Source organism: Pangasianodon hypophthalmus, chromosome 28, assembly GCF_027358585.1.
Source record: "Pangasianodon hypophthalmus isolate fPanHyp1 chromosome 28, fPanHyp1.pri, whole genome shotgun sequence".
Classification (NCBI taxonomy): Eukaryota; Metazoa; Chordata; class Actinopteri; order Siluriformes; family Pangasiidae; genus Pangasianodon; species Pangasianodon hypophthalmus.
In genome coordinates this window covers 12,336,429-12,359,849 of record NC_069737.1, presented here as the reverse complement: position 1 = coordinate 12,359,849, position 23,421 = coordinate 12,336,429, and the positions used below count along the sequence as shown (strand labels likewise).

Here is a 23,421-nt window from a genome sequence, read left to right as displayed (position 1 = left end):
GTGCAAGTAGGCAGTGATTTGTGTAAGTTAATCATCCACCTGCTGCTGCCTCAGGTTTCTCCCTCTCTCTCTCTCCCTCTCTCTCCCTCTCTCTCCCTCTCTCTTTTTCTCTCTCTCTCTCTCTCTCTCTCTCTCTCACACACACACACACACACACACACACACACATAAAGGTCAAATATTGCCTGAGATTCAGTGAGAAACGGAGGCTGGAAAATGATTGAAACCTTTCTCTTTCACTCACTCTCTCTCTCTCTCTCTCTCTCTCTCTCTCCCTCTGTCTCTCTCTCTCTTTTCACTTCCAGCTGTTCCTACCACCTCTTAACGGAACTGGGACTTTAACAGTTTCACTTCCAGAAAATACAGACATATACGTGTGTGCTCACACACCACACACACCACACACACACACACACACACACACACACATACACAAGCACACAAATCGTCCACATCCTTCCAGCACACAGCCTCTTCTTTGCTCCGACCTCTTCATTTCTGCTGAGTTGTAATTCACTCTTGATTTTCCCCTCACGGGAACACACGCGCACACACACACACACACACGCACACACACACACAAACACAAACACACACACACCTCACACACATACATAGGCTGCGAATTCTTTTTTAATTGCTACTAATCCCTCAATTGTGAGTTACTTTTCTGCACAGAAACTTTTAACCCCTGAATTCAGGGAGTGGTGCCATTTTGAGCAACGTCTTCAGACGAGCAGGAACGGGGACTATGACTTGTCTATCCATCAGTTGCCTCGTGATAGGCCAGTCCCTTACTCTTCCTGTTTCTGCTTGGCCTAGATCCAAGATACTGCTTTTGTATGTGTATGTCTGTGTATGTGGATGAGGAAGTGTGTGTGTGTGAGTTTTGGGTTAGTTCTGCTGACTTGTCTATTATTCAGTCATCACACTCAGTCACATGCTTATACAGTGCACCTCTCGGAGCAGACGATGAAACTTGCAGGTACTAATTGTGTGTGTGTGTGTGTGTGTGTGTGTCTGTGTGTGTTACATGTGAGTGCTTGAAATCTTGTAAACCTGGAAAGATTACTTATTGCTGACCTTTACACTATTGCTTTTTATACTTTATAGTGCTGACGTGACCACGGAGAAGTGTGCGTGTGGTGTGTGTGTGTGTGTGTGTGTGTGAGGGCTAGAGAACGAGCACAGTGTTTTAATGTGTGTCTACATTTATTCCATGTTAAGATATGTGTGGGCCGTTGGGTCAGCCCACTGCGTTTATATAACAATGGCACGATTACTAAGCAACCTAACCTCCTCACGCTCAGCAGATACGTCAGCGTCCAGCTCACTGATAAATCTCAGCAAACACTTAAATCAAATACTAAAACTACACTTAACACTAACCTGCTGAACGATGTGAATTTACAAAGTTAACCCTGACCTTTGTACAGTTTTTCTATTTTCTGCTGCTGTGTCAGGAGAAATCCAGACCAGGGGATTTGGGTATTTGGGAGATTTTTTCCGTTCTGAAGAATGTAGGTCCATGCGGCTTAGCTGGTGTTATTAGGCGGCTTTAATTTGAGAACAGGATTTAAGGTTTTTTTTGTTTTGTTTAGTGAATGTGTGTCTGTGTGTAGTGGTAAGGGGCCAAGAGAAGGAGTTTCATTATATTATAGCTGTGAATCACCAAGCTGTTGATTTATGAGTGTGGAATCAGCAGGTAGTGAAGAAATGAGTAAAACTACTACTACTGTAGTAATAATTCCCTTGGGTAATTAAAAAGATAATTTAATAATAAGTCTGGTAATAACTGGAATTACACTAAAATTGACACGAGTCAGAAAATGTTCTATTTTCTATTTTGTTCTCATGTTAACTAAGCAAATGAGCCATGCAGAAGTACGCCACCTCCATTATCAATAATATACAGCTACCATAGTCAACTACTCTTTTTTTTGATTTAGTAGTTTGCTAGCTAGCTAGCTCATGTTAATTCATACATGCTTTGTATGAATTTGTTTGATGTGTCATTCTTTAATGCGTAAAAATTGCAATCCTTGGCAAACTGCTGTAGTATAAGAGGAATCAAACACTTCAGGACATGGCGTTATAGGAAAATAATCAGTTAGGGCGCTAACAGAAACTGTAAGATACTAACCAAATGCTCCTCTTTCATCAGACTCCAGCTCTGATTGGAAGCTTGTGTCAGAATGACAGCAGAAGACTCCGCCTCTGCCGTCACCATGAGTAACTCTAGCCCCTCCTCCAAATCTAACGCTGCCAACAATCATCCGATCCCCCATGGATCCATTCCAGATGGTGTTGCTGGAGCCCCTAACGAAGCGGCCCTGTTGGCTCTGATGGAGCGCACAGGCTACAAGATGGTGCAAGAGAACGGACAACGCAAATATGGCCCACCCCCTGGCTGGCAAGGCACCTCCCCCCCACGTGGCTGTGAGATCTTCGTGGGCAAGATCCCGCGTGATGTTTACGAAGACGAGTTGGTGCCGGTGTTTGAGTCAGTGGGCAGGATCTATGAGATGCGCCTGATGATGGACTTCGATGGCAAAAACCGTGGCTATGCCTTTGTTATGTACACGCAGAAACACGAGGCTAAACGCGCCGTGAGAGAGCTAAACAACTACGAAGTGCGCCCTGGACGGTTGCTGGGGGTCTGCTCAAGTGTAGACAACTGCCGCCTATTTATTGGTGGAATTCCCAAGACCAAGAAGCGAGAGGAGATTCTGGAGGAAGTCTCCAAAGTGACAGAAGGGGTGCTGGATGTGATTGTTTATGCAAGTGCTGCAGACAAAATGAAGAATCGTGGCTTTGCCTTTGTAGAGTACGAGTCCCATCGTGCAGCTGCCATGGCCAGGAGGAAACTCATGCCTGGGCGTATTCAGGTAAGACATAATTTGTGCAAACCTGCTTTTGAAGACCTCTGATAATATATATCTCCAGTCAGTGACACTTTTTTACAACAGACCCTAGTGATTAAGGTTTAAAATTATGGCAGTTGAATGGGTCTGGCGTCTCTGGCATACGCCGAAAGACAGACCATTATCCAAAGGTTGTCTCTTTAAAAGTACCAGAGTGTTTTTTATGACTTTAACCTTTTTCTATGACTATTTTGTACACGCAGCTCTGGGGTCACCAAATTGCTGTCGACTGGGCAGAACCAGAAATTGACGTCGACGAGGACATCATGGAAACGGTGAAGATCCTGTACGTGCGCAACTTGATGATTGAGACCAGCGAGGAGACCCTCCGCAAGATCTTCAGCCAGTTCAACCCGGGCTGCGTTGAACGAGTGAAGAAGATCCGTGACTACGCCTTCGTGCACTTTACCAGCCGGGACGATGCGGTGGTGGCTATGGACAACCTGAACGGTACAGAAATCGAAGGGTCATGTATTGAGGTGACATTGGCCAAGCCTGTAGACAAGGAGCAGTACACTCGCTACCAGAAAGCATCCAAGGGAACCATGACCAGTAGTGACAGTACTCAGCAAAATTTTGTGTATCAGTGTGATCCCTACACCCTCGCCTACTACGGCTATCCTTACAACACTCTCATTGGACCCAACCGCGACTACTTCATCAAAGGTTAGAGACATTTCATTGTTCTCTCATTTCTTTCTTAGAGTGTGGAAAACTGATCCATCAGGATGATCATGAACATTTGGTTTTTTTTAATCATATCTATTGTGGCACTAATGCCGTACCGTTTTACGACAATCACTGAGTAACTTTAGTAACTCTGCCTATTGCTTAATGACTCAAGTATCATAAGGTTTCAAAGGTTTATGCTGTTACTGAGCTTCCTGTGTCTGGCAGTTTGACTCCACCAGTACTCAACCAGCCTACATTTGCAGGAAATCACATGAACAATTATATTAAGTTACCAAAATGACCTTTCCTCTTACATATGTCAGGTTTTGAACTGATTTGTGATGTGCATGACTGCTGCACATTAGTACTAATAGTAAATCTAGTTATGTGACTATTCATCATTATTCAAAGTGGCGTAACAGATTAGCATGTTTCAGGGGAAGTATTCCTTTAAGAAAATCCCAAGGCTGGTTGAGTAACGTTGGTTTTAGACATGCTTTGTTACACGGAGCTAAGGAACAGCTATGATCCTGAGACAGTATGATAATGAATCTGATTCTCTGGGGGAAATCTGTGCTATTAAAGCAATTCCGGATACTAATCACAAATTATTGACCCCCTCCCATGTTGTTGTTTTTGTTGTTGTTGTTGTTTTTTTGGTGAGGTCTTCTGTTTGTTGGGTTGAGCAGAGAGCTTGATTTCACACCGAAGTGAATTTCCTCAATCTTTGGTGTCATACTGGCCATTCTCCATGTGAATGAAAATCAAATCTCTCCCATATCATGTAACATTTTAACACATATTCAGCTACACCTCCTATTCACTTTTCATCATTCCTCTTCAGTAACTGCTTTATCCTGGTCTGGGATGCGGTATTGTCCCACTTACTGTGACACAGATTTGTACAAAGAATATTAATAATAAGCAAAGAATAAAAACGAGGTATAGCTTATAAAATAAAAGTAGAGTTTTGTAGAAATAAGGCAAAAATAGAAATTGATAAAAGTAGAATTTATCACATTAAAACAAAACATAATATAGTGCAGCACAACTTATAAGAATAGAATTTATCATATATATATTTATTATTATTATTATTATTATTAATGCACCTTATATCGCCCATGATGTCGCTCTCTTATGTTTTGTGTCAGAAACAAACAGCGCCCTCTATGTGTGAGTGTCTGAAGAACGTCCCCTGTCATTTGTATTTCAAGCAGGTACTGTACGAGGCCGTGGCCGTGCTGGAGCCGCTAACAGAGGCCCAGGGCCCCGTGGCTCGTACCTCGGTGGCTATTCCGCCGGTCGAGGCATTTACAGCCGCTACCATGAAGGAAAGACCAAGGTGCCGGAAAAACCATATGAGCTCATGCCCAGTCTGGAGCTGGCAGCTGTTAATCCAGTGGGCATTAAGCCTGGCACAAGTCAGTGTGACACTTTAAAGCACACACACATACTCAGTCAAAGCCACTACTCTTCTCAGCTCTCTCAATTCCAAATCGCAGGGGCAGACATTAGATTAGATAGTGGATTCATAACATCAGACAAATTTTATATGGTTTTGGAAATCGGTCATCTGAAAACCAAAAAATGAAACAAAAAAACCCTAAAAACTAAATACAAACTTCAGATAGATCAAGGCGAGAACCTGCCTGGCTCTGCTGCCCCCTAGTGGAATGGAGTGGAGTAGAGAAACACTAACTCTAACATTGCTGCACATTCTACACATTTCCGATTTTTCTGATCTCTCAAATAATTTCCCACTTTGCTCAATCTGTTCTCAACGGCAAAGTATTTGATGCTAATCACTTTTTTACTCTTGTGTAATCACCTCTCTTTTTTGAGAATTTTGATCCCTCAGAGCTTTTCTAACACCTTCTGTGACGTCGGTTAAACCTGCTGATCCTAAATCGAAATTAACCCCAGGAATGAAAAGACTTTTTGTTTGTCGAAACAATGGGGACCCACGTGTGTGTGTGTGTGTGTGTGTGTGTGTGTGTGGGCTAATCTTAAGCCAAGTCACTTGCCATAACTAAGAACAGGTTATGTAGGTCTGAACCATTTTCCTTTCATTTTCTTGCTCTTTTCTCTCTGTCCCCTGCTCTCTCTCTCTCTTTCACTCTGCTGCTTTTGTGCTTCTTTGTATTTTAGCGTCTTTTTTGTGTTATCGTCGGCCTGCAACAATAGCGCTCTGCATTCCATACCAATGTAAACCCCATAACATAAATTACATCATGTTTTACACAAGGAACATTTCTTATAGTGTATTATAATGTGACAATAAACAGGGGAGGACAAATCATACTTGGAAAAGGATCGTAAAAGGATCGTAAAATCTGATTGGCTGAACCTCGTTGTAAAATCCTTGATTTTCGCACACCTAAAACCACAGCACTATAATTGAAGTAATGTGGCAAGTTTTTAAACGAATACACTATTAAACTATTACACTTTAGCCGTTGTCCTGTCCATAGAATACCCTGAGGACATCTTTGTCCATTATGTTGCGAATTGCGAATGTTGTTAATAATAAATCAAATAATTATTTGAACATTGGATTTGATCATTTAGGTTGTCGTTGCCTTGCAGTATTGTTTGTACGTTGGTTTTAGTGGGTTTGCGTCATGCGTAAGAACGCCCATATACATGATAAAATTACTCGCACGTGGTTTATAGCTTTAATTTATTAGCTAGCCAACTGGACAATTAAAAGCTCCAATGTCCCGGAAACCGATTAGGTTAAAACATGGTAGCTAACATAATATAATAACATATCACAACTTAGTTAGATACTTGAGTGCATTAAGTAGCTACTAGCTAGCTAAGTTCATGATCATTATCACATATGTTATTATTCGAATTTGGCTTGCGACTGTATTTTCTCTCCATGTGTTCTCTTGATGTTGTGTTGTGCTGACTGTGTATAGTAAGCATATGGATCGTTGCACTGCAGTTTATTTTGCTTGGCTTCATCAGTGTTTCCACATACCTGCCTCTTCCTGATTCTGAAAAGATCATCTGTCATCTGGATGTGCTGATTAATCTGCCAGTAAAAACATTTCTCGTGTCAGCTAGATAATGCCTCGGATGATGTGTGAAACTTTTCTGGTTGTTCTTGTCATCTGGTTGTAGTAAATTGTGAATTTAAATTGTGAAAAGAAAAAAAAAAAAAAAAAATGGGCATCCAGGCTACTGATTTGTCTACCCCTGAATGATATTGTAGTGATCTTATTTAAGCGTCCTATATCGAATTCTGTTTATATAATTGTGTCTTGTGTGTGTGTGTGTGTGTGTGTGTGTGGGTGCAGTGACTCTGCCAGCTCTTGGTGCGCAGTACCCCACTGTGTTTTCTGCTGCACCCGCTGCTACTAAACTGGTGGAGGAAGGTAAAATTCACCCAGTGGAGCATTTGATCAATCCCCTCGCCCTCCAGCACGATCATTCTGCTGCTCCTTCGACTGCTGCCGTCATTCCTGCCGTCTCAACACCTCCACCCTTTCAGGTACAACACTAAAATGGCACACAGTGATAATGTATTTCAATTTTTACCAAAGCTGGACCACACAGAGTAAGATATTAAACAAGTGTTAAAATGGCTGAACAAATCTTAAACAAAATGGTGATTTTAGATTGTGTCTATGGAGCGACTGAGGTGACGTGGTGATTATTTTTTAATAAGGTGTGGCCACTAATAATAATTAACTTGAAGCCACGTATTGTAAATATGACATTCCGTAACATACTGAGTCATGGGCTCAAGTTATAAAGTCGTTGGCCAGAACTTTGGTGTCATGTGGCCACTCCGTAATAATTCCTAGTCACAAGATACCTAAAAAAAAGTTACAGCTTTTTATTTATATATATATATTTTTAAATTTAACACTTCAGCAGCTCCAGATCTGTCATAGAATGCCTTTAACTTGCAGCCACATCTGACATCAGGTGGATTTCTCCACATGTGAAAGTATTTCCTGTATTTCTATATATAGGCTTGATATTGCTAAAAATCAAGATAAAACCAACATTATATTATATGGTTATATTCGTCGGTCAAACCAGACAGCCTAGATCAGCAGGATATCAATTGCTAAGTAGTGCTCCGAACATGAGAGTTAAGTACATCAATTTTATTGGCCTGTTATTGCGTTCTCACCATAAAGGCTTATTTAAACGTTAGCAAGGACTCGCATAATGACGTGCATAATTAAGATCCTGTGGAAAATTTCCCATGCCAAGCTTCTCAAATATGTACCTAGGTTAATATGTGTTAAAAATAGCGCTTAGAACTGAAATATCCGTTGCGCAGAAGTGTTTACTGTGTTAAATAGTACTAAGATGTTCCTGGAGAACAGCAAATATGCCGACTGGAAGATATTTTTGGGCTCAAATCTAAATGAATTCATTCAGAATGCACTGTTGATGCACTGTGAACTAATACAAACCAATACAACCAACATCATACAATAGCAGTTTCATTTCAGAGTAATTGTGCTATGTTGTAGAGATGATCACTGGAATAACTGGTTTGGGTAAAGAAAATGAAACTGACTCATTTTTACTGCTGGACTCATACGTTCAGCCTTTTCACGATTTGAAGTAGGGCACCTCGAATGCTATACACTTTAATAACAACGTTGGGGGAGTGCTGATATGGTAAAATTATCAGTGATCTTCCCGGGTGATGCAATGCAGCTCTACACGTTACTACTGAAAAATTTTTTTTTACACATTTTCCCCTTTCTTTCCTGCTCTTTCTCTCAGGGTCGTCCCATCACTCCTGTGTACGCCGTGGCCCATAACGTCCCGCGGATCCCTGCTGCTGCGGCGGCTGGTCTATACGGTGCGAGCTACGTGCCCATCGCTGCTCACAACACAGCCGCCCTGGCAGCACTGCAGAAGAACGCAGCCGTGGCAGCTGCTGCATACGGAGGTTATGCTGGCTACGTGCCCCAAACCTTCCCCGCCGCCACCTTCCAAGTGCCTATCCATGACGTCTACCCGACCTACTGAGACGCGTTACACCTTTTACCAACAACACAGCACGACATCTGTCCACTGATCTGAGAATAAAGGACTTATATTAAATTTCTTGACCAAAACCCCCCAAAAACATTAAGCGCATATATATAAAACAAAAGGCCAAACTAGACCACTAACCTAAAGTTAGCGTAAAACAGCTGGACTACAGCTAACTAGCATGACTATATTGACTGCATATTAAAAGAACCAAAACACAGCAGTAACCCTTTCTACAGTATGAAGCCCACATTCCTAAATCATTGCTGTTCTTAAATTGGATGCAGTTTATAAACTCTAATAATGCCTCATAAAGCTCTAATTACGTTCTATGCATAATTCCTTGACAACTTATAACCATAACAATGCTGTGTGCTGTACTGCACAAACATAACCCGACCTAAAGCGGCCATAATATTTATTACCCATTAGAAAAACACTACTACCATGTCAAACGTCATCACTGAGTGTTTCGACTAAAGTGAATACGCTTCATTATTCCTTGTTATTCCTAAGAAAGACGTAAGACGTGATGTACGTGATGACTATTTTTGTAATCTGACTCAAAATTAATTCTGGATTAGGCCATACGCACTTCAGATTTCCATCCAAATACATTTCCAGATACATATGATAAATTGCCTGTAGGTATGAATGAGTGGTTAGTGTGTATGTGTGTGTGTGTGTGTGTTTGTGTGTGTGTGGATAGACTCCGGATCTGCCGCAGCCCTGCCGAGGATAAAGCGGTTACTGAAGATGAATGAATGAACATTATTAGAGCGTTATGATGCATTGTTAGAGCGTCACTTAATACAGCTACCCAGGACCGTTGTGTATTGTGTATTTTAAGACTAGATTGTGTATCTCGGACCCTTTAAGCTGCACGCTTGAGATCTACCAGACCTGCTGACCAGAGACGTAAATAATGGAACGCGCTGACCTTGACTCCCGTAACGTAACACTGACCTTGTCTAGAACTACTGATCTAATTCTATACACATTCAGTCAAGCACAAGATGTGACTTCATGGACCAATAACTAACTGACATGGACTGGAAACACCAGTTGTGGCCTGCTGATATCAGTGTGTGTGCGTGTGTGTGCTACTTCGTTTCATCTCCCCGAAGAGGAAACCTCATTCCTTATTTCATATCTCCTGATGCAGTCTCATCTCCTCTCATCTCCATGTCCAGCTTACTTGGACAAGCGTTACCTGTCAGTCAGGTGACTATTTCTACGCTTCGAAAAATGTGCTTTTTTAATTTTATTTTATTTTTTTTTTTAGACTGAGTGCCTTAAGTGCTAGTGCATCACAGCTCATAAGATACAACCATCACTCATTTATTACAAGTCCAATATTTGGTTGCTATGTCTAAGTTTTCCCAAAAAAAACAAAAACAAAAAAAAATAGTGTTTTTTTGTTGCACTAATTAATCTAGACTGATTCTGCGTGCCTTAAGCACAAAGTGCTAGGATGTATCTGTTCTACCTTTAAAAATGCATGATAAAAGTATAAAAGAGAAGCATTATATTGCTGTGAGAGTCCTTAATGCAAATAATTCAACATCTCATCAAATAAAATCAGCACTTAAGTCAGCAGATCTAAACCCTGAATTAAACCTACTGTCCTTGCTAAATGCTACTTTTAGTGCTTTACACTCCAGACATCCAGAACCTTCTGAAACCTTCCTCGTGTCTCTGTGGCTGCGAAGAATACTGAAGGAACATTCCTGTACATCCCTGAACCTGAAATACAGCATATTTGCTCTAAGGCCTTTAATAGTTTCCTGGGAAAAAGACAAAAAGAAAAAAAAAAACATTAAAATAGACAAACATAAGGAAAAAAAAAATGCAAAACTGCTGAGCAGAGACCTAAGTGACCACTGAAGGATCATTTTATGGACATGTTTTGATGTTTTAACACACAACTGGGATTCCAAGTGCTTTGTGTGTGTTTTTTTTTTTTTTTTGAAGATGTTTCATATCCTAACCACTAGGTTGCCTGAGTAATAATAATAATAATAATAATAATAATAATAATACCTGACTAATACTTTTAGAGCTTTTCATTTTATTATATTATATATTATATTATATTTTCCTTTCTTATCATTTTATTGTTTGTGGCATATTTGATGTCCGTTTCGTTCACTGTTGTTTGAAGGTTTTCCGAGGTGCTTTAGTGCCCGCACTTGACGTTTTAATGTGTGTATTTTTTTTGAGCATTTAACCGTTCCTTTTATAAAACTGGAAGTTGGAGACAAAGCCAAAAAAAATTAATAAAATTTAAAAAAAAAAAAAAAAAAACGCACCACGGGATGAGAGACAATAGCTAGCCACCGTGTTTACGCACACATACACTCCATAGCCTTAATATAACACGTTCAAACTGTAACAAACTGCAATACCTCCTTAAACTGAAGTATTTTTCAAACGCATGGTGGTTGATGTGAAGATCCGAAACTGCATTTATTTCTAGGACCAACATGCCTTTTTGGATTTAAAAAAATTTTTTTTTTTTTTTTTTGCATGTCTGAATGTAAAATTAGACTGAAGAACATTTTTATGGTGTGCCTTTTTTTTTGTCACTTTAACCAGCATTCCAGGGCCACACTTTAACTTGTTAGAGCTCTCTCGAAGACTAACTAGATTAACAAATATACAAAATTTATGACTTACTTATCACTTATAAAATAACGTTTATCCATTACTACAAGGCTGCTGGTGGTTATTTTATTTATTTACTTATTTATTTATTTTATAAGGTGTGGCCATGGCCAAGGAAGCATCTTGAAATCTATTTTCTGGACACTTAACTCATGGTAATGATTGTATTTTTAAAAAAAATAAAATAAAAAATTATGATTAAGCCAGAGAAATCGGAACAGAAATTAGACCATTAGGGCTACAGGAACCTGAGCATGGAGGTGACTGATGATATTACAGTCACCTTCAATCTTGCAATGACGCAGAAAGACACACTGGTGTCACTGGAGTTGTGATATGTGTACACTATTAGCTTTGTCACCTTAAGCGACGTTGGACGGATTTTTTTTTTTTTCTTCACCCATTCCTGTCAAATACTTAACCGGAGGCTAACTTGTGCGCTCAAGCTACACAATTCATGGCTACAAGATACTTAACTTGTGGCCGCAAAATATATGTACCCTCATGGCCTTGTCTTATAAAAAAAAAAATAATAAATAAATAATAATTATAACCACCATGTCATGTCAGAGGCTTCCCCAATTGCTGGCACATTCACTTGAATCATTGCCCCGTTTAATAGAATCATTTGTATTCTTTGTTGATGTATTGAAATGATCTTTATTTTAGGTCATTTTTTTAGTATTTCCTAAAGTGAACAAACATGTACAAGGGCTTTTTCTTCTTATTGTACATTTTGTATTAGTCCATTTTGGTTTCATCCGTATTCCAGAACAATGTCTTTTCTTATTGTTTCATTCAAACTCCTCTACATTGGAATGAATAGAACTAAATCAAATGTCCATATAGAATTTATATATATATATATATATATATATATATATATATATATATATATTTTTTTTTTCAATGAATTTCTATGCATATCACCATCATGCCCTCTATAAAGATCTGTCACAAACGCTAGAATTCTGTCTGTCTGTTCTTATAAGAATGTCAGGCAGAATTTGTATAGTGCTTTTACACTCCATGCTGAAGAAACCATGAGAGGAACCAGACTCAAAAGGGAATCAATCCTCTTCCAGATTACAGTATACAAGCGGAGAAGACTAAAGTATTGTTCAGTTTCAGCTTATTATGAGTTCTGGGATAAGCATAAGACGGTCTTTATGATTACAGCAGCAGTGTTTTCACAAGACATCTTGATAGTCTTTATATTCAAAGTGTTCTCACAGTGTAGCTTGGGTGTTTTTGCATCTATCCCATAATGCTTTTGGAGATGGAGCGTCATTCTCAAATGCTTCTCAGAACACAGGTGCTTTGGGATACGCCCTAAAATAACTTAAAAGTGCTTACGTTAAGAATTTATCCAGCAGTAATCTGAAAATGAAGGTGCGAGCGTGCATGTGTGGTTCTGTCGGAGATTTTTTTTACCCAGCAGTGCCTTTTGGACAAAAAAAAATAATAATCTGTTCTTGACGGCTCTATGGTGAGGTATCAGTGCCTTGATCTACTAGTAGATAATTCTTAAACTTTAAAGTGTGCATGAACATCGAGTGGCCACTTTGTCTATTTATAACAACCGTGTTATATCATTAACACATATAACGTCATGTAGTCAACAGTGATTTCATCTCCTCTCTCTCTCTCTCTCTCTTTCTCCTTTTCTCTTTTTTTCCGTACTGAAGGTGAAGGATTTCCATGTTTCTGTTGTTTTTTGATATCAAGCTGTTTTTTTTTTCCTTTAGCTTTAGCATATTTTTATTATTATTATTATGACAGACTGTATTTTATTGAGTATAACCTGTGTGTTAAGACTGAGTCACACTGGCGAAGCAACTTACGGTTCAGTCAACAACCAGGCAAACAACTCATAACTACACACACATACTCACACACACATAAACACACACACATTAACCCTAACCTCTGAACTTGATGAAGTTGCCCCTGTGTGTGTGAGTGTGTGTATGTGCATGTGTGTCTGTGTAATGTAAGAGCATGAGCACACTTTTGTACATTTGTGTGTTTAACTTCAAGAGTTCCCCTTTCCACATGCTTCTTTTTTTGCCTTTATGCCTTTATTCTTTTATTATGACCGAAACCATCAGGATATATTTAATATATACAATGCATTGTTTTGTGTATGAAGTAAGAAGAAATCCTATAATATATTTGAAGTGAATGTTTTTCTCTTCCTTTATATGCGCCTTTTTATTTTTTTTTTGAAACTGTTAACTGTTTTGCCAAAGTGTTCTCTAGTATGAAAGCTAGTCCAAAAGAAAAAAGAAAAAAAAAGAACTGTTTTTATGTTTTCTTCGTTTTTTTTTTTTGCTAATATATTAGATACAGCTGGCCAGTTTTAACTGAATGTGGACCCAAAGGTGTCACGCGTTCAAGTTGCTTTGTATCGCGATCATTTCATGAACACTAAGTAGTTTTTTAAGAAACGTTTTTTTTTTGTTGTTGTTGCTAAACGAAACGAACAAGACATCAAAGGTTGAAGAGTTATCTTCAGAGATCCCTTTATGGAGCTGTTTTCTATCACGCTATATTTGTAATAGGCTTGGCATTATTGTAGGCTATTTATAGTGGTTCAGTAGTTGAATAAAGCATTTTCAAAAAGAGAACCGAGTTCTGTAATATTATTGTCCGTGTATCGTCTCTTGCTTTTCCCTTTGGCTGCAATACAACTGGTCTTCTGGGATATGTCAACATCCAAATGTTTGCACATCTGGATCCGGGCATTTTTGTCCATTCAGCTGTGTCAGATTGGATGGAGAGCGTTGGTGAACTCTCAGTAAAGATTCTTTATAGGATTGATGTCTGGGCTTTGATTGGGCCATTCTAACCCATTCAGGTTCCTCCAGTATATCCGTAGGGTCGTTGATGCTTAGGTGAACCTCTGCTCAGTCTCAGGTTTAATTGTAGTATTGCCCTGTATTTAGTTCCATCCATCTCACCCTCAACGCTGACCACTTTGCCAAGACCTGCTAACGAAAAGCCTCCCCACAACCCAATGCTACCACCACCATGTTTCACTGATGCAATGCTCAGTGTGATGAGCAGTGTTTGGTTTCCGCTAGACATAGCCAAAGCCAAAAGACGACAATTTTGGAGAGCTGAGAACCTTGTTCCACATCATAGGTGAGTCTCGAACATACTTCTTAGCAAACTCTAAACAGGATTTGATATGGCTTGCCACTTGCAGCCTCAATAAAGCCCAGCTTTGAAATACATTTATGCTCTTACTCCCATCTGTGCTATGGATCTCTCCAGCCTCTTGATTGCTTCTGTTACTAATCCCCTCCTTATCCATGTACTGACTTCTGATGGACGGTCTGCTCTAGGCAGGGTCTTGGTTGTACCATACGGTGCTCTGGGGGATGTTTAACATTTGGGATATATTTTTTTATATCTCTGATTGATACTTTTCTGGAATCTTTGGTTTTCATTAAGCTATTTGTTTAGAACATGTTCTCTAACAAACTGAGATCACGCGATTGCAAATGTTTGGGAGCACAATAGTTTTTTTATATATGATTTTCATCCCCATTTGACACAAAGCAATGGAACAGCCATTACCATGCCTCTAAAATGGTGAGAGGAATTTGACGAGATTTTAAAAACAGTACTTGAACACAAGCGTATTCATCTCCCTGCTGAAAAATCCAGTTTGGACTGATGTGCTACCTACAGTGCCAGCTGTCAAAAACACAGGAAGAACTGGCTAAACTGGTAGGCCATCTTTGCCAGATGCTAAATCCAGGTAGAAAGAAAACAGTTATTGAACTACCACTACTAAAGCTACATTGTAAACAGGTCATTTTAAGAAAATAACACAAAAGCCAGGCAATTAGTAAATCTCAACCCCTTATCCAGAGTTACATTTATCTCATTTATAGAACTGAGCAGTAGAGGGTTAAGGGCCTTGCTCAAGGGCCCAGCAGTGGTAGTTTGGTGGTGCTGGGATTTGAACACATGACCTTCCAAGCAGAAGTCCAACATCTTTACCACTGCCCTGAAAACATCAAACATTTATTGATCAGTTAAGTAATAAGGAGTCGGGAAACAAACTTACCAGGGGGCAAAAATGAGCTACCAGTTTGACCAGCTCAGCGTGTGTTCTGGTAGCTGCTCAGACCAAGCGGGATTTTTCTGCTGGGTTGTAACCACCAAAAGTCAACACCATCTAGGTAATTACACAAATGTGTTACATTACATGTGGTAAAATAATACTTTTATTCTCCTCAATCCCTTTATTAAACTTTAGTTTGAAGCTGTTTGACTGTTTAACTGGCTGTCTTTTCTTCTCCCAAAAACTGTTCGAACTTCTGGAATATATATATTTTCAAGTACTTTTAACATTTTAATCATGTGTGGGATATATAATGACATTATAGACGTTGGGTGTAGGGTTTTTTGGACACTTGCCAATTCCCACCCACCAGCCAGCTACCAATCATGTGCTTCCTCTGTGACATGTCACACCAGCCAATCACATTTCGTTCAAACTGCTGCTCATGCTCAGGGCAGCCATAACACCCTTTGAGAAAATCTTCCCTCTTCCACATGCATGAGCTCACAGACGCACACAATTGGCTATCGCTGCTGTGATTGACAAGGGGAGAGAGAGTATGCCCCTCCCCCCCAGAGAGCACGGTCAGTTTTGCTCTCTTGGCTCCCAGCCTTGGCTCCAGATGGCTGTGGCATCCTTTTGATTCGAGCTCACAATCTTGATTCGAACTAATGATAAGGTGAACACTTAATTATGGGTAATTTACTAAACGTCACTGTATGGAATAATAAATTCAGTATAATCTGTGTTAATTGCTAAGCTTTTATTTGCACTTGCTAAGCTCCCTGATGTTATTTGTCCATGCAGCCACCAGATGTCACCAAATTCTTTTTCATTTCTTTAATACCACTTGAAAAATTTGTTAATGAATTTCATATTATAACATTTGTGAGGCATGTGGATTAAGTTTGATATGATAATATTTTATTAAATAAATAGTTTGTTTTTAGGAATAAGATTCATCAGAATAATAGAAATTCTTGTTTCGCAAAGAATGAAAAAAGAAAGATACATTTACTCATTACATTTTTAACCTTTTCTTAAAATGATTATAATAGATGACTAGAGCAGAATAGATAAATCTCTATGTTGTATGCTGTTTGTCATTATATAAGTGAACAAACAAACAAAGAAATAAACAAAGAAATAATTAAAATTTCATCTAGTAGATTTAATTAAATAATATATCTAAAGATATTTAAAAACTTTTCATTGGACTGTGCACAAAAATCTGCTAAAATACAAAATTTAATGCAGATAAATTTTTTAATTGGGGATTTCGGCTAATTTTCATAACAGGTATAATCTGTATTTACTGTCAAAAAAAATCCGTACATCTTATTTTGCAAGTAACATCATTTCAGTGCATTTCAGAATTTTAAAAGAAAACCAATAATAAAAACAATAATAATAACTTGATATAAACACATAAAGTGCAGTAAATTTGCCGTAATTCCACCTTCCTCAAAAAAAAAAAAAAAAAAAAAAAACGCATTGTAAGGTTATTTTTAACTTAGAATAAATTTTAAGTGGTGCTCGCCAGCAACAACATACTTTCATGTGTCATGTGAGACATTATTAAAATTGTCCTTCTTGAATAGAAATGTCAGAGACACTGTCTGTGTCAATCTGATGAATGATGTAACACGTCCAAAATAAAAACCTTAATTTAATAAAAGAAACATCCGTCTTCAGGCTACATATTAAAACTTGTGATCGTCTTCTGAGTAGTGACGGAAATGTTCCCCAAGCAGCGGCTCCAGCCCTTCATGTGAGCCATACGCTCTGACAAAACACGCAGTGACTCCAACTACCACCATCACCACCAGCACCATGACCACTATAACGATGGTAATGATCTCAGAGATGGTGTACGGCCGAGCTGGGGAAAAAAGCAAAAACCAACAATTTATGTGCTAGCTGTTGCACCACATGACATAATTCTATTAGCGCAAATGATAAAATTTCTTAATATACTGCCTATATTGCTGGTGTAGCAAATCTCCCCTAGCTGTATTTATATATCTTTAGTACTGTTATGTGGGCGTGGCCTAAACCAGAAGCGTTTTTTCCTTGCTTTAATTTTAATTTTAAGTATGTACACTACTGTTTTTTTTTTTCAAAGCGTCTTTCTACCTGCCAGTTTCTAACAAACTGTGAACAAACTTGTAGCCTAATATAAACCATGTAATCCTGATCAGGCAGTTACTAAGGATGAAGGAATGAACCTTGTAAATGCATCATGTAGCAATTCACGTTCACATTAATGAACGTGGTCTTTCTGTGTACCGCGAGCTTCATATCTGACCGCTCACCCTCATGGAAGGGAAAACTTGCGTGACGTTCTTAAAAAGTTTGTCGGTTATTCTGAGTCAAGCAAAACAGGAAGAACTCAATCTCAAGAAGAAAATAGTCTCAAACATATGAAATGAAAGCAGGTTCAGGTATAATGGAGTGTCACTCACTTGGCCATTGGACCTCATAGGTGTATCCGAGACTGTACGGTGCTGAGACAAACATTTCCGCATTTGTGACCGGTGGCCAAAAAGGAACCATGTTGAAACGCCAGTTGTGACCAATGGGAGCGTTTTCTTCAGGGTAAAATACTGTGCCTGAAACACACCCGGCATGCATAATGTGTGTATGGGGTACAGGACTTCTGTTTTCTCTGTTGCTCTGTTTTTGCTGGTGGGTCAATGTTTAGTTTAATTACATTCCGGATGCACTCAAACAGCCAACCACACAGAATGTGTGTGTGTGTGTGTGTGTGTGTGTATACCAGGGTGGTGTCTACGTAGCCATTCATCAAAAATGGCATCAGTAAAGGAGTGCAGCAGGACAAAGATGGGGTCGTTGGGGGACACATGGGTCTGACCGCCTGTACCATTCAGGAATAGATGAGCCAGATTGTGTAGACTGCGCACCACTGGGTCATAGTTCCCCTGGGGAGTGCTGTAACCTAACAACACACACACACACACACCCACACACACACACACACAATTCTATAGTATGTGGCCATGTTGGTTTACTGGGTTCCAAATTGCAGGCTAAAGACTATAACAATGTGCAAATGTGTGTGTGTGTGTGTGTGTTCCATATGGAATCTTTTGAAGCTGTGTGTTTTACCTTCAATAGTATTCCTAAAGCTCCAGGTGGAGGTGGAGTAGTACGGAGGCGTATCAAAAGTGTTGAGCTCCAGGCAGTCAATTATATCTTGAGTTTCCGGTAGTTTCTGTACCATCGGCCGAGCCACATTCCCTCCAGGATTCCGTCTGATTGGACCACCTTCTGTACCTACACACACACACACAAACAATCCAGAGAAACCTAATTTGTAGAGCAGAAGATACAGGTATGGTATATGCCAGATATTTTTCATATGTAACAGTTTGTTGTTTGGAGCCCTCTACTGGCTACAAGGTGAATTGCAATCGCAAAGGCAGCTTTGGAATGAGCATGAATGGAACTAAGAGATGCGAAGCACAAAGTCCACCATATGTAATGTCTAGTGACTTATAAAATCCATTGCTACTGTCTAGATTTGCTTCTACATTCATTGCACAGCAGTTGAGCAATTGAGTTTAGTTCTGTGCAGCACTTTCTTGCCTGTCAGCCATCTTTAAAATGACCAGCTACTGGGACAGCATTTATGCCTGGTACCTTGTCTTTTACAGAAATGGGGCAGATACACTATGTGGCAGAGCTCATTCTATGGCTAGAATAATGTCCTGAAACAAAGAAATGATCAACATTCAATGGATTTCAATGTTGTACTTCCTTTCTTTCCAGACTTTCTTTCCAGGCACGTTTCTTAGCTGAGTACAGATAGCAAAGTTATCATCTTGTGACCGTGACCTCATGTGAGTAGCTTAAAAAGGTCCATGCTATATCATCCTTTTCCCCTTTCCCACCTTGTAGAGGAGTTGAGAAAAGAGGATTCATGATGCTAAGCATCATTTGTTTCTTGCTAATTTTGAAAGTTCTAATCTTTGTCTGATCTTTGTGTGTGTATGCGCGCTTAGTATGATAAATGCTGTTTTTCTATATTTCTATGTAAAAATCTGAAGTAATATAGAGGAACATGTGTGTACATGTGTATTATGAGCCAGCACATAGCCAGGGCTTTGTGTATGCTACGTCTGCATTAAACGTCACAAACATTTGATATGTGTATGTGTGTGTGAGTTTCTCACTGTTACAGATGGTCCCTTGTGTCTCATACTCCTCCACATCCTCGCATATCACTCTCCACTGAGAGAACACGGAGTTAGAGCTAATGCTGTTCATGTCAAAGCTGCTCCTGGCTCCGAGCAGGTCGTCTGTGCAGATATCACACTCGTTTCCTCCGATCGCAAAGTTCCAGTATGGCAGGGCAAATTTTGGGTTCCTGAGCATATCCTACACACAAACATATAGAAGTGAAAGAGTTCATGGTTCAATAACTCTACAACCCAAGATCACATTTTCAGCATCACTTACAATTTCACATTTTTCACAGAATCTTAGAGTAGAATATATTTACAGTATAATGGATAATAGGAACACTTTTATGTTTCAGTAGTTTTATTATAAGTACCCCTGCAAAATTCATGCAATTATCCAATCAACCAATCGTGTGGAAGCAGCGCAGTGCATCAAATCATGAAGATATATAAAGGTCAAGAGTTACAGTTAATGTAATCAGAATAGGGAAAAAATGTGACTTTGGGGCCAGTCAGGCTGGTTTGAGTATTTCAGAAACTTTTCGTGCACAACAGACTCTAGAGTTTACACAGAGTAGTGCGAAAAATGGAAAACATCCAGTAAGTGGCAGTTCTACAAGTGGAAATGCCTTGTTGATGAGAGAGACTGGATCAGAGGAGACTGGTTTGAGCAATTGCAACTCAAATAACTACTCTTTACAACCGTGATGAGTAGAAAAGCATCTCAGAATGCACAACATGTCAGACCATGAAGCGAATGAAGCTACACCAGCAGAATACCATCAGGTTCCACTCTTGGAGGCTAATATAAACACTTATTTATATAATTTGTATAAAAAACAGCTCTTAAATTTCTCCTTTGCTTGTTTTTCATCATTTTAGATTCATTTTTGGGCTAAACTTTGACAATCTTCAATGACCTGGATGTGTATCAGCAATTTCTGGGTAGCTAGTAGTAGATTAAAGAGTTATGGATCACTACATGATTTGTACGTTTTTAAAAAATAGCAAGGGGGTGATCTTTTATGGAAACAGAACACGGTTCCAGGGTACACATCTTGCACTAGAAGAAAATAGTATGTGTGTGTTACCTCACCTGTATATCACTCTCTAGTTGCAGCAGGTGGAACCGGTGCCATGTAAGGAATCCCGGACCTTCGTGAGAGAAGTCCACGCCCCCGAAGCTCTGCTGTCCCGGCCCCATGTACGTCTTCGCTACAGAATAATAATGAGTCCAGACGAAAAAGTTGTAGATGGTGATGTTTTCACATTGGACAGTGTTTCCATCCGGGCCAAAGAGCTCCTGATAGCGTCGTGTGCAGATAACCAGATCAGGATGGACCGTTCTCTTAGCTTGATCCAGAGCATTCACAAAAGCCCGTTTCTCCTCTGGAGACATCTGCATGATGTTACGACGCACTGGATTTACAACGACATAGGTGTGAATGATAAACATGGGTGTAAATATACAGAACCAGAATCAGGTTTTATTCCAAATGTAAGGTACTGTAGTAGTATCCCATAGTATATCCCATCAATTCCAATTTCATCACTTTGACTTGCCAGGTGCATTAAAACAAGAATTAATATTATTTAGTATTACAGTTGGGGTCATAAGTTTACACAACTATTACAAAAGGTGCAAACATTCACTGATGCTCAAGAAGGCAACACGATACACTAAGAGCCAGGGGGGTGTAAACTTTTGAACAGGATGGTCCGTGTAAATTGTTATTATTATGTTTAAAGATCTTATTTTTTCATTTAGTACTGTCCTACAGAAGCTACATTTAAGCTATATTCACGTTTCCCAGAAGACAAAATAATAACAATTTACACCGATCATCCTGTTCAAAAGTTTACACCCCCCTGGCTCTTAATGTATCGTGTTGCCTTCTTGCACATCAGTGAATGTTTGCACCTTTTGTAATAGTTGTGTTTACAAAAGTTTACATCCCCCTAGCTCTTAATATATGGTATTTTTCAAAATTATTAACATTTTGCAGATTCTGCAAGGCGTATGTAAACCCAACTGTATGTATTCCACAGCGATGCGGAATGCTTGAGTCTTCTTTCTTAAAAAGGACAAATTGCTGTCTTTAGAGGAATAAAACAGTTCCAGACTTGCTGCTGATTATTTTCAGCACACACTGTATAAATGTGTGTGTGTGTGTGTGTGTGATCCTCACCCACACTGATTCTCTGATCACAGTTCACTCCAGTAAGCCCATATCTGCACCGTCCACAGTTGTAGCCACTAAATTTTGTGTTACACTGGCAGGTCCGGTTAAAGAAGCGCAGCGGCCATCGTTCCCGATCGTCCCGTCCGTCGTGAGGGTACTGATGGCCGTGTGGGCGCCTGTCAGCGACGACTGGCATACACCTTCCTCGCCCGGTCCTCAATCCACATTCATCATTGGCCAGGCCAGTGGGTGATGGACAGCAGGTGCCACTACGCAGGACCTCGGGTGTCACACACTCGCGTGGGAACTGCGCTCGTGTGAACATGATGTACATGCAGAGTGACAACACACTCTGCCACATCCTGTCTACATGCAGGATGTTAAACTGTTCAAACACAGAGCCCTTGATTTAGGTGACAAACACTACATTCTCAAAGCCAAATATGGTCAGTGTATTTTTCAGCGTCAGTGTATCGCTTCCTTATCCTTAAACTCACATCACAGGATAAACGCCAATAAAGATTTGCGTATACCACAATTCTGGTGATTAGTCAGAAGACGTTGATTGATTTTTCTATAAGAGTTCTGCAAGGTTTATATTAATGCACTCAATCTAATACATTATCTTATACATTTTATTAGAATTAAAATTGTGTGCAATTGTTGATAATTGTTGATTTTCTCTAAGGAGTTGTTTAGCTGTTTTTTTGGAAGGAGTCTCCAGTGTCAGTGCTTTGTAACCGGCAGGGGTAAAGCTGTAACTTTAAGTTTTTCGATACAGAAATGTCTTCAGGATGGAGGATTTCTTTGTATTTTAACAAACAGCATTTTTATTAATGTCACAGAACAGGTTGGTTAGGGATGAGCTGCTATAACGTAAGTGATAACAGGAACTAACTTGTCTCACAGACGTTCCACAAACGTAATTGTAACTATAATTGGATAAAAAGTATGACATGTCACTATTTAATAAATAAAACATTGTCAGAATTGGCAAATTGCTGTGGTGTAAGAGTTCAATGTTACGTGTTAAAAGTTCCTAAGCATTTGTTCATTGCAAAATCAGTATTTGTGGTAATTAAATAAGGATTTTTATAGCGGTAAAAAGTTACTCGCGCACACACACACACACACACACACACACACACATTCGGTTTGCTTACTTACGATTTGTCTTCATTCTGACAACACCATAAAATATATGAATTAAAAATAAATTCATGTACCTGGTATCAGTTTTCTCTTGTTCTCTGCTTGTCTCACTGCTTACACTTTCAACAAATCCAGGGAAATTCTTTATATCCCTTCCCTCATGACTGCACTCATCTTGCTGATCCCTTCATCTCGTGATCAGAAGCAGCTAGAGAGAGAGAGAGGGAGAGAGAGAGAAAGAGGGAGGAATGTGGAATATTTTGAAGCAGATATGAATTTGATCAGTGTAAGAGCACTTACAAGAATAAAAGAGAAAACAAGAACCGTTTTCATCTTAGCAAGTACTTAGCAAATGCTCATACAAATCATATAGCATTTCATAGCATTTCAGTAATATAGCTCAAAATAATTTGTGTCTGTTCACTGCCGCACACATCATTAGCCATAATTATATATAAAAACCGTTCCAATGCAGTCCAGGCAATAATATTTCATTTTTTACAACTGGTTCTTTGCTGAACATG

The 23,421-nt window shown here is 39.4% G+C and overlaps 2 protein-coding genes across 10 annotated transcripts in view; one reads left to right on the top strand and one right to left on the bottom strand.

Annotated features, from left to right (window-relative positions):
• The window catches only part of rbm47 (RNA binding motif protein 47), a 34,792-nt gene extending 23,873 nt beyond the window's left edge, over positions 1 to 10,919 (top strand). For 5 of the 8 annotated variants that reach the window (XM_026942904.3, XM_026942907.3, XM_026942906.3 and 2 more), the window contains exons 2-6: positions 2,165 to 2,888; positions 3,128 to 3,590; positions 4,814 to 5,020; positions 6,905 to 7,098; positions 8,358 to 10,919. In XM_026942904.3, coding sequence (XP_026798705.1) covers positions 2,196 to 2,888; positions 3,128 to 3,590; positions 4,814 to 5,020; positions 6,905 to 7,098; positions 8,358 to 8,606 — 1,806 coding nt within the window. In that variant the 5' untranslated portion in view covers positions 2,165 to 2,195 and the 3' untranslated portion in view covers positions 8,607 to 10,919. Of the gene's footprint in view, positions 1 to 421; positions 986 to 2,164; positions 2,889 to 3,127; positions 3,591 to 4,813; positions 5,021 to 6,904; positions 7,099 to 8,357 lie in introns of those variants that run through there. The other 3 variants (XM_026942909.3, XM_053230695.1, XM_053230696.1) reach the window with 3 other exon arrangements.
• A 5,490-nt stretch (positions 10,920 to 16,409) lies between these two features.
• Positions 16,410 to 23,078, bottom strand: tyrp1b (tyrosinase-related protein 1b). 2 transcript variants are annotated; one of them, XM_026943196.3, is made up of 8 exons: positions 22,972 to 23,078; positions 21,752 to 22,130; positions 20,659 to 20,981; positions 19,554 to 19,758; positions 18,487 to 18,654; positions 18,137 to 18,316; positions 17,823 to 17,969; positions 16,410 to 17,239 (listed from the first exon to the last, which is right to left on the bottom strand). In XM_026943196.3, exons 2-8 carry the CDS (start codon positions 22,104 to 22,106, stop codon positions 17,061 to 17,063), a joined length of 1,557 nt encoding a protein of 518 aa, XP_026798997.3. In that variant the 5' UTR covers positions 22,107 to 22,130; positions 22,972 to 23,078; the 3' UTR covers positions 16,410 to 17,060. The 2 variants fall into 2 exon arrangements, with proteins under 2 accessions (XP_026798997.3, XP_034157219.2); XM_034301328.2 differs by lacking the exon at positions 18,137 to 18,316.
• Positions 23,079 to 23,421: the final 343 nt, after the last annotated feature.